The sequence below is a fragment of the Saccostrea cucullata genome, unplaced genomic scaffold (assembly GCF_032062105.1).
Source record: "Saccostrea cucullata isolate Sc308-1 unplaced genomic scaffold, CSIRO_AGI_Scuc_v1 ctg16695, whole genome shotgun sequence".
In the NCBI taxonomy this organism is placed as follows: Eukaryota; Metazoa; Mollusca; class Bivalvia; order Ostreida; family Ostreidae; genus Saccostrea; species Saccostrea cuccullata.
In genome coordinates, this window is record NW_026934056.1 from 1 (window position 1) to 10,775 (window position 10,775).

The window sequence follows — 10,775 nt, forward strand, 5'->3', positions numbered from 1 at the left end:
TGTGTTTTTTTACTTGTAGTTTCCTTTTTAAAGTCAAACCTGGTTATCTTAAACTCAAAGGGACTGAGAAAAAAAATTTGAGATGTATTACAAGGATTTAAGATACCCAGGGTAAAATTCATGAAGAATGTATTATTATTTGGGACTTAATTTCAAATCACTTTGACATATCCATGGTATTTGAGGTATTGGTGTTCAAGATACTGAAGTTTTGTGATTTTGTAGGTTTGTTTTACTGTTGGTCCAGTTGAACTTCAGTATTTCAAAGCTCAATACCTCAATGCCATGAATTTGTCAAGTTAGTCGGAAGTCCTAATTACTTTTTCTTCATTTAATACAACCTCAAAATCTTAAACCATTGGATATCTCTTCTTATTTCTCAATCCTGCGAAGTTTTAGAAAGCATAATTTGACTGTATGTTATTATATTTGTAAAATCCCTGACTAATTGTTTTCATGACGTGTATGTTGTTGTGTTGTTGTATTGTATGATAATTGTCTAACTGTTGTTGTGTTGTCGTATTGTATGATAATTGTCTAATTGTCGTGTTGTTATATTGTATGATAATTGTCTAATTGTTGTTGGGTTGTCATATTGTATGATAATTTTCTAATTGTTGTTGTGTTGTCATATTGTATGATAATTGTCTAACTATTGTGTTGTTGTATTTTATGATAATTGTCTATTAATTGTTGTGTTGTCATATTGTATGATAATTGTCTAATTGTTGTTGTGTTGTCATATTGTATGATAATTGTCTAATTGTTGTTGTGTTGTCATATTGTATGATAATTATTGTTTAATTGCTGTTGTGTTGTTGTATTGTATGATGATTGTCTAATTGTTCTTGTGGTGGTTGATTCCTTTGTCTATAGTTGTATAATGTTAAATTTGTCTCATCCTTTCTTATATGGTTGTTGTTTTTGTTGAAGATTCCTTTGAGCTGTGTGACTCCAGTGACAACTGGGAGTTTATCAATGGATTCTGTTATAAATTGTTTGAAGAGAAGAGTAACTGGTTTGACGCGCGAGCTGTTTGTCAGCAGAACAACGGTGACCTATATATCCCAACATCTCGCAGGATGATACAATCCCTTAGTGATCTCATTCCCTGTCGCACTCCTGAGGATAAAGCTTGGTTAGGGATTTCAGATACTGTAAGTTTTGGTGTTTCTTTGGGTTATATTGGTAACTACTTAATTGGACTTGATTTTTAAATGAAGTAAAAATAATACCGTATAATCCCTATTAACCGCCCCGGGCACTTAGAAAATTGCGAAAAAGGGGGCAGTTATTTTGGTATTCTCTTTGTAATATTTAATGTTATATTTTACATGTAACTTTAAAAAAAATTTTGGAAAAAAAATAAATTCAAAGAACCACTAAAATAATGTCTAATTTTACCTTAAGTCTGAAAATTTATTGAACCTGATGTTAAATGAAGTAAAAATAATACAGTTCAATCCTGGTATCTCAAATATCAATATCTGGAATACCCTGGTATCCTAAATATTGATAACCATGGTATCTTGAAAGTTTATCTCTGGAATACCTTGGTACCTTGAAAGTTTATATCTGGAGTACCACGGATCAATGAAAGTGAGCTAAAACCACAATTACTTTTAACTTCAATATCTCATTTCCTGTGCTACATCCCTCAGTTCCATTTAATTTGAGATAGCAAGGTTTGACTGTATATGGTAATTATTGCCTCATTTCTTTGTTTACTACAGACCTGGCCTGGACATTTTGTGGGTACAAACAACAAAACATTACGATATCAAGCATTTTATTCCTATGGAAGAATTATTGTGTAAGTATCGGACATGTTTCATAATAAAGTTATGTTGACTGAATCTTTTTACTATCATATTTTTGGACAAAAACAATTAATATATATTAATTGTAACATTTACATTACAGAAATAGAGGTTCCACTTGTGTTTATTCCAATCCCATGTCTAACTTCTACTGGCAAGCTACACTCTGTAGTGATGAAAACAAATTCTTATGTGAGAAAAAAGCAGGTATACATTCATATTATTTACATATCAATATTGCATTGCATGTCTTTTCAAATTGAGCAAATTTGAATCCTTTTATTTTTTATTTTACAATTACATATTTATGTTTGAAACTTTTAGCGATCTTAAAATTTTTTTGACTGAAATATCTTTTTGAAAAAAATATGTAAAGTTGCTTTGCTTTATCTTGTTTTCTGAAGGAACTTGTCCAGTGGGCTGGCAGAGTTACTTGGACAACTGTTACCAGCTGAATGATATACCTGGCTTACAATCCACCTGGTTCATGGCTAAACAGTACTGTGAGAACCAAAACACATCACTTCTGATCATAGGAAAGTAAGTCACAGGACAGATCTGTGTGGTCATACTTTATTCTGATAGGAACATGTTACATAATTCTGCAGAATCACAAGATGTGTTCAGTCTGATGGTAGAAAAAAGGTAGATTTTCTTAGGTTCCCACTGTTTGTCTTAAATGCATTTTCAATACAATGTAACAAATTTTTGCATTTCGAACATTTATGGCTGTTTACACAGCTTTAATTAACCCAACACAGAAAAAGTCAATTTACAGTACTTGTTTATGTTTTATGTTAATTAGGAAAATAAAGCTTATATAACAACATGAAATGTTAAGGTTATATGAAGATTTTTTTAAATTCTCAGTTCAGCAGAGGATAGCTTTGTTAAACAGTTAATGAACAACCAGAGAGTTACCACAGCTTGGATTGGTTTTTCTGGTATGTTGATCATTGTGTCTGAAAATACAAGCTACAGTGTATTTACTGAAAGTTTTTTTTTTGCAGTGTCAAATAAGTACATGTATGTTGAGGAAAAGCTAAAATTCTTTCAGTAAAAGTCCTCAGCTGTCATATAAAATGTACGATGGTTCTGTACTTACACTGGTACTGCTCTATGTTGTCTTGTAGATGAATCCCAGGCTGATGTGCTGAAGTGGGTGAATGGTAACCTGGTGTCTGGTAACTATAGTAACTGGAGCTCGGGCTTCCCTAAACCCAGTCCTAATCAGGGCGACTGTGGCAAGGTTCAGGCAGGTAAATCACTGTTATGTATATATCAGGAACCAAAGCTATGGTTCCCCGAATGGCTACTGGAATAAAACAACAAGTAATTATCACACTCAATTAAGGGGCCCTCTAAGGAGTACAGGTAGACTTACCTGTGCTTACCTGGATAAGCAATATTTTCTAAATCCGATTTATTCATTCAATTTTATTAAAGTAAAATTAAAATTTCAGAAAAATGAATTTTTTATTGTACCTTTATTTTAATTTTTTCCCCAAGCTATTACGGTAATAGTATTGAATGAGAACTTACAAATTATTATCCCCTTTTTGTGCTACATTTTCAAACTCTTTTAGATGAATTAACACAAGTGTTTTTTTTTTCCTTAAAATAATATAGATATATGTGTATGTGAATTAGATAAAGTGTTTCTATAAAGTTTTGTTTAATTTTTTTTTATCTATCTATCATTTTTTAATTATCATTACATAGTGCAAAAATACAGTATATGTTGTACATTAAAATCTATTACGATCGATGAACTTACAAATTATATTATCCCCTTTTTGTGCTACATTTTCAAACTCTTTTAGATAAATTGACAGAAATGTTTTTTATTCGTAAAATAATATAGATATTCATGTATGATAAATAAAGTGTTTCTATCAAGTTTTCCTCAATTTATTTATTTATTATTTTTTATTATCAAAACATTCTATTAAATAATCATAAAATACACATGGAGTTTATGAACTTCTTCACCTTGCATAGCAATTCTTTAGGTGCGAAGAAATATATGGAGATGGACTAAATAAATTGTAAATATGTGTGATATGAGAGTGAAACAGTGTTATCTTGTATATAATGTGAAAATCAGTGCTGCTAATCAATAGAACTTCAAGATTATTTATAGTTTTTAATATGTTATGTGCTTGTAAAATTATTTATTTAAAAAAAATATGTATACAAAATATTTATATAGTGCTCAAATTTAAAAAAAAGAAAAGAAAAGAAATAAACTCCCATTTTATTTTGTTTTAATTCTGGTAGCTGGTAGATTATTCATACAGGTAATTCTACCTGTACCCCGTAGAGGGCCCCTTAATTGAGTGTGATAATTACTTGTTATTTTATTCCAGTAGCCATTCGGGGAATAAACCTCTGGAATTCATATTCTCAAAGATTTAAAACAAATAACACTAGTAGGAAACAAGGAATATAGATTTACTATTTATAAATTTCCAGGCTCCTCCTCGTCTTCCTGGTCCAATGGATACTGTTTCATATCCCTGCCATTTATATGTAAAGCTAAAATGATAACAAGAATCACAAACATAACCAAACCAGGTAAGCTTACATTACTGGGAAGATTTTATAGGAATATTGTTTTTAAACCTATACTTTAGCTTTCCTGAGTCAATTGCTCAAAATAAGCTTTTTTGATAAGATGGTGCAGCATTTAAAGTTTATAAGTAGACTTAAAAAGTAAACTTTTATGTTTGTTTTACTTTTTGAAGTCCTGTCTTTATGTAGTGATGGCTTGTTATCGTACATACATTTGTTATGCCCTCCTTTGAAGAATGGAAGGCATATTCCTTAACTGCTGTCAGTCGGTCGGTCGGTCTGTTGGTCCACCATCAGTTTCCATTCATTTTCTTCGCAGTGGTTTCACATATTGGAATGAAATTTTATATACAGATTTATCAAAAAATATCTAGGTCAAGTTCTGTTTTGGGTATGATCGGGCCATTTTGGACAGAGTTATGCCCCTTGAACTTAGAAAAATTCTAGTAATTTGCAGTTTCTGTTCATTTTTTTCGCAGAAGTTGCACATATTGAAATTAAAATCGGTATACAGATTTATCATGAGAATGTTTAGGTCAAGTTTTGTTTTGGGTATGTTCGAGCCATTTTGGACAGAGTTATGTGCCTTGGACTTGGAAAAATTCCAATCATTTGGGGGAGGGGGGCGTAAGTGTTTTAAAAACATCTCTTGTTAAATTGAATTAATCATATTTACAGCCAAGACTCACTATTACTGTGGGTGTTTACCATACAGATCTGATTTTATTTTATGTGTTTACAGCCCAGACCCATTGTAACAGTGGCTGGTTACAGTATAGGTCTGACTGTTATTTTATGTGTTTACAGCCCAGACCCATTGTAACAGTGGCTGGTTACAGTATAGATCTGACTGTTATTATACCCCACGCAACTAGTTGCGGGAGGATAAAGGTCTGATCTTTGCCAGTTAGTTCAGTCCTCTTTTTTTGTCAGCGCAACTCCTCATAAACCGCTGCACAGAATTTCGTCAAACTTTGCAGGTATTTAGGACACAATGTGTAGATGTGCATATTACCAGGAAATTCCTGATTCCGTTATTTTTTCCAGGAATTTCCACACTTTTTAACTTAGGCATTTGGCCATACCTTGAATATAGAGATGAACAGTTTGTCAGAAATTCCTATTACTTTATTTTTTCCGGGAATTTCCGCACTAAAAACTTAGGTTTTGGTCATACCTTTTATATAGAGATGAATAGTTTGTCAGCGCAACTCCTCATAAACCACTGCACAGAATTTCGTCAAACTTTGCAGATATTTAGGACACAATGTGTAGATGTGCATATTACCAGGAAATTCCGATTCCTTTAATTTTTCTTAGAATTTTCACACTTTTCAACTTAGATTTTTGGCCATACCTTAAATATAGAGATGAACATTTTTTGAGCGCAACTCCTCATAAACCGCTGCACATATTTTCGTCAAACTTTGCAGATATTTGGGACACAATGTGTAGATGTGCATATTACCAGGAAATTCCGATTCCTTTATTTTTCTGGGAATTTTGGCACTTTTCAAATTAGATTTTTCGCCATACCTTGAATATAGAGAAGAACATTTTGTCAGCGCAATTCCTCATAAACCGCTGCACAGATTTTCGTCAAACTTTGGAGATATTTAGGACACAGTGAGTAGATGTGCATTTTACCAGGAAATTCCTATTCCTTTATTTTTCTGGGAAGTTTGGCACTTTTCAAACTAGATTTTTGGCCATACCTTGAATATACAAATGAACATTTTTTCAGCGCGACCCCTCATAAACCGCTGCACAGAATTTCGTCAGACTTTGGAGATATTTAGGACACAGTGTATAGATGTGCATTTTACCAGGAAATTCCGATTCCTTTATTTTTCTGGGAATTTCGGCACTTTACAACTTAGATTTTTGGGGATATCTTGAATATAGTGGTGAACAGTTTGTCAGCGCATTTTACTCCTCATAAACCGCTGCACAGAATTTCATCAAACTTTGCGGATATTTAGGACACAATTTGTAGATGTGCAGATTACCGGGAAATTCCGATTCTTTCATTTTTTCCGGGATTTTCAGCACTTTGAGTTTTGGGGGAGCGTGGGGTATGTGAGCTTGCTCACTTTTTCTCTCATTTCTAAAAGAACTGAAAATTAATTCATAAGATAGACAAATGTATAAATTGTAAATTCACTGTACACACTGTACACTTAAGTGACTTTGTTATGTGAATACTGTATGATGGATTACGGATAGAGGAGGTTCTCCCGGATTTTATACTAAAACTGATTTTACTGTGTATGTCATCCTGATTTTATCAGGATTAAATGTCTATTATTGTTAATAAACATTGAAATGTTTTAATGTTTACATGCTTATTTTTGTTCTTTTTGGAAAACATTGGTAATATTTCTGTGTCATTACAATGTACAAAAAATATATCTTAATTAAATATTTACAATAAATATTATAAAGACACACATGAATTTTCCACACACCAGATTTTAGAAGTAAACTTTTGCCGACATATTTTGGTGGAGAACTTCACATTCTGTATTTTTATTTGACTATATCTGCATGCTTTTATAGTGTAATAAGTTGGACCCTAACACTAACAGCACCCCCTCATGATTTTAGTAATCAAACTATACAAAACACATATAAGCGGACTCATAGCGTCGATTTTGAAAGTCGGGGTACCAATCCTTCCACTTGGACCAGAGGCTCCATTCAATATATATTGTTGATGTTCCCATTTACATGTACGCATGCATGTTAAACATTTACAGCAAATTCAATAGGTTTCGATTTTTTTCTGAATGATAAATTACTTACGAATTTCGCTTTTGCAAAATAATTAATTTCCTTGATTAATTTTTTTTTAAAAATGCCTACGAGAACTCAGTTACTTGGACAATTACCATGGTAACCCCTTTTGGTTTGAATGTTTATTTAAAGAACACACCTTTTTACATGGACTATCTTCTAAAATATTTTATTACGTTCTGGAATTGTTTAATGGAACTTTAATGCACCTCCTGAAAAAAGTGTCTATATGCTGTGCACTGATCAGCTAATGATTGATTGATGAAACCCGTAGATTCTAAATTGCTATAATATCGATTTAGGGATTAATTGATCAGAATTTCATTTGTGTCGCATTAAATTTAAATTTTATTATTTCAAGAAGAGGAACCATTTTTAAGTTGTAGGAACTTGTTTCCAATCCATTTGATTCACTCAAAAAATGTACAACAGAAAGAGAAATAGTTCCACATTATTTAATTAATCTTTTGTAAAAAACTTCACTGAACATTAAATAAAATTTTATACCTTTCTGTAAGAGATAAATGTATTTCAATAAATGTTTAGCTTAATCTGAGAAAACTTCAAGTTTCTAGACATGTTACTACAAATTAATTTTCATCTCTAATCTTTTTCTTTCACTTTTCTTCGCACAAAATCATCATTTTATCAAGTGCTGAACTCAGTTCGGCATACATAAGCTGATAAAGTTTGTCTTTATAGCCATCATACTTTTCTATTTCTACACAACCTTTGGCCACAGGACAGAAACTTTCCATGACGTCATCGGTTGATTCGTCTGGTACCGGTACCGGTGTACAGGATTTCTGGTTTCCACGTACAGTGGAAGGAGTCGGCACAGGAGTTTTTCCTCTTGGTGACATTGTCTCTTTTCCTCTCTTTATCCTGGAAACAACCTGAGAGCTTTTCCGTTTCCCACCTTTGTTATTATTTTTCTTACTGACAAGTTTCTCAGTGGGTTCTTCCTCGTCAGTGCGGATAGGAAGGTTTAAAAAGGTGGCCAGTTGTGCCGAACGATCACTGAAACGATCAAAAGCTGACGCAAAGATACTGCAGCAACCTATATGCTTGACAGTGTCTAAATTTGCCATGGGTTCCGGCCAACTACAACAGAGACTGTTCACCTGTCTCAGGTATCGCCATAACAGCCTCCTCTTGGTGTAATCCCAATCCTCGTCTATCTCGGCAATTAAGGGGGTTGAGTCCTCTAGTTCTCCCTCCTCAATGTCTGTTACTAATATAATGGCTCTTCTGAGATTCTGCAATGAGAAATCTCTGTACTGTACTGGAATAATAGGAACGTTCTCTATAAGGAAAGCATGGTAGTTTTCTAAGCAGCGTAATGTTGAGCTGTGATACAAAATCCCTGGATTTTCAGTAATAAACTTCTCTTCAGGAGAAACATATTCAATGTATGAATGCTTGGGTTCTGGAGTACGAATACTTTTCACAAGCTTATCAACAATTTCAGACACAATAGTTGTTGCCTTGTTGTGCAACAAACTTTCTTCGATTTTAGCAAAATTATTTATATGTGTTTCTCGGTTATGAATGACAGCCTTAAACTTAATGACAATGTCAGATCCTTGATCTAAGATGGGATCGGTCTCTATTTTCCAGGTTTCATAGTAGATTCCTCCTACACTGGATTTACACAAAACTGGAAGCAACAGAACTTCTCCAGGACGCAATACCCCCTCCTCGGACAGGAAAAAGAAGCGCTGAGTCTTCTGTCTTGGTATGTCATATGAGATTCTGGCAGGAGCTCTCTTCCATTTATACAAGAGACGAGTACTGCCAACATTTTCTATCCGTAAATTTTGGTGTAGGATTTCATTTTGATATCCGTCAAACAGAACTGAAGCTTGAATACCAGGCTCACCCTGTTTAGATAGACCATGACCCGTCCACCTCAAGGTCTGGTTTTCAATCAATATGGCTGGTCCAATCATCTCATCAGAAATTTGAGAGATATGTGGGGAATCAGCGACAGTGGATTGAAAAGAAACTGTTTCCTGAGACACGACAGGTGCAATATTTTCTCCACTAAGCGACTTACTAGAAGCTTCTCCGACAACTTGCAAGTCTTTTAGATTTACCAATGATAGGTAAGGAACGAGTTTGTCAATATACTCTTTTAAGTTGAGTTCTTGCTCCTGTAAATACGGTGTATGGTAGGCGGGATACCTGTGTCTGATGACGGAGGCATCAGATCCCTTTTCTTTGTCAATGATGTGTGGAGTGCCTCTGATCTCCACCGGGGTGTAATCCTCTGTAACAGATTTATCGAGGGTAGAAAAGACGGGAAACTCTCCATCACAAATTGTTTCACTAAGCTTGAAAAAATTTGCAGCTTTTCTTTTTTGTCCATAACCGCTTGTGGTTGCTTCCATGGCTAAGTTGATGATTCTGCGCTGGTTCACAATCTCTGGATAATCGTTCGGTGTCCTCATCAACAAGTCCTCAGAGGGCCTCTCCACTCTCTTCTCCAAGAATCCGTGCAATGAATTCCATACTCTTACCCTGTCTTTCCACAATTTCAAAGAAGAACACGGCTTTTCAATACGTTTCATCGCTGTTGTAGTGTTTTCCGAACTTGTAGTTAGAAAGAGTTCTTTAAATTCTCCCCTTTTTTGAGCCTCAATTTTGAAATCCGTCAGACTACCAAGGATGCTATGTGATATGAATTTCCTTTCTGAATCAAATCTTGGTCCGGCGTAGTTAGTAACATTCTTAAGTGGAACCTTCGAATCTTCACTAGCAGGTTTTAAAACCGCATACGTGACGCATTTTTTGTTATTTTCTCTAACTCGACGAACCAGAACATCTTTGAGGACTTTCGGACGAGGAGGCTTATAAACGTTTTTCCTAAGTTTTTGCAATTCCTCCTTATGAATCTCAAGAAGATGTAGATTTTTCATAATTGGTTCGTTCTTGTTCTGTTGTTGTACAGGCGCAAGTAAATCTTGGTTGCTCTTTTGAGCTTTCAGTTTCCACTTACCGATGACGTTACTGACTGTTTCAATATCACCCGAAGGAACACCGGAAGCTTTCTGAACCAAGGCTTTAAATCTTGGTGTTTTCAACGCCGACTTTTTTCCACCTTTCTTTGCTTCCACCATACCGACTTTGCCAAAGCACGGTAAACAATACCCGAAATCCAATTTTCGCTATTGTGACGTCATAATCCCTTTGGCGTAATCACATTTGTGACGACATTGAATTATGACGTCATCCAAATTTATAATTTTAATACCCCCTGGTTGAAAAGTGAGGGGGTATATAGTATAATCGTGATACCCGTCCGTTACGCTCTGGGGTTCAAATCTCTTTTATCCGCAACTCCTACATGTATTACCATTGAATTAAATCTGATGAGACTTTCAGAGAATCTTTATTACATAATACCATATTGTACACCTCCTATTTTACTTTTTGATCCGATACATATTTTGGGTTTCCCATAGCAATACATGGACTCTGCCATTTTATTTCCTATGTAGCTTGTAATACGAGCTTTGATTGGTTACAAAGTCGGGTGCAAATATCCGTGCACCCGACTTGCGCCGGGTGTAAATAAAACGT

At 34.4% G+C, this 10,775-nt stretch overlaps 2 protein-coding genes across 2 annotated transcripts; one reads left to right on the plus strand and one right to left on the minus strand.

Moving 5' to 3' along the window:
* Positions 1-225: 225 nt before the first annotated feature.
* LOC134239863 (C-type mannose receptor 2-like) lies at positions 226-5,291 on the plus strand (the record flags this gene model as incomplete). The annotated part of the gene is made up of 9 exons (XM_062721994.1): positions 226-298; positions 934-1,157; positions 1,734-1,813; positions 1,924-2,027; positions 2,225-2,360; positions 2,691-2,764; positions 2,954-3,079; positions 4,296-4,397; positions 5,137-5,291. Coding segments are annotated over 9 exons (1,074 nt in total), but the record flags the coding sequence as incomplete, so codon positions are not given.
* Positions 5,292-7,629: 2,338 nt separating this feature from the next.
* Positions 7,630-10,408, minus strand: LOC134239864 (MYCBP-associated protein-like). Its single transcript, XM_062721995.1, has one exon. It carries the CDS (start codon positions 10,310-10,312, stop codon positions 7,808-7,810), a length of 2,505 nt encoding a protein of 834 aa, XP_062577979.1. The 5' UTR covers positions 10,313-10,408; the 3' UTR covers positions 7,630-7,807.
* Between the last annotated feature and the right edge of the window lie 367 nt (positions 10,409-10,775).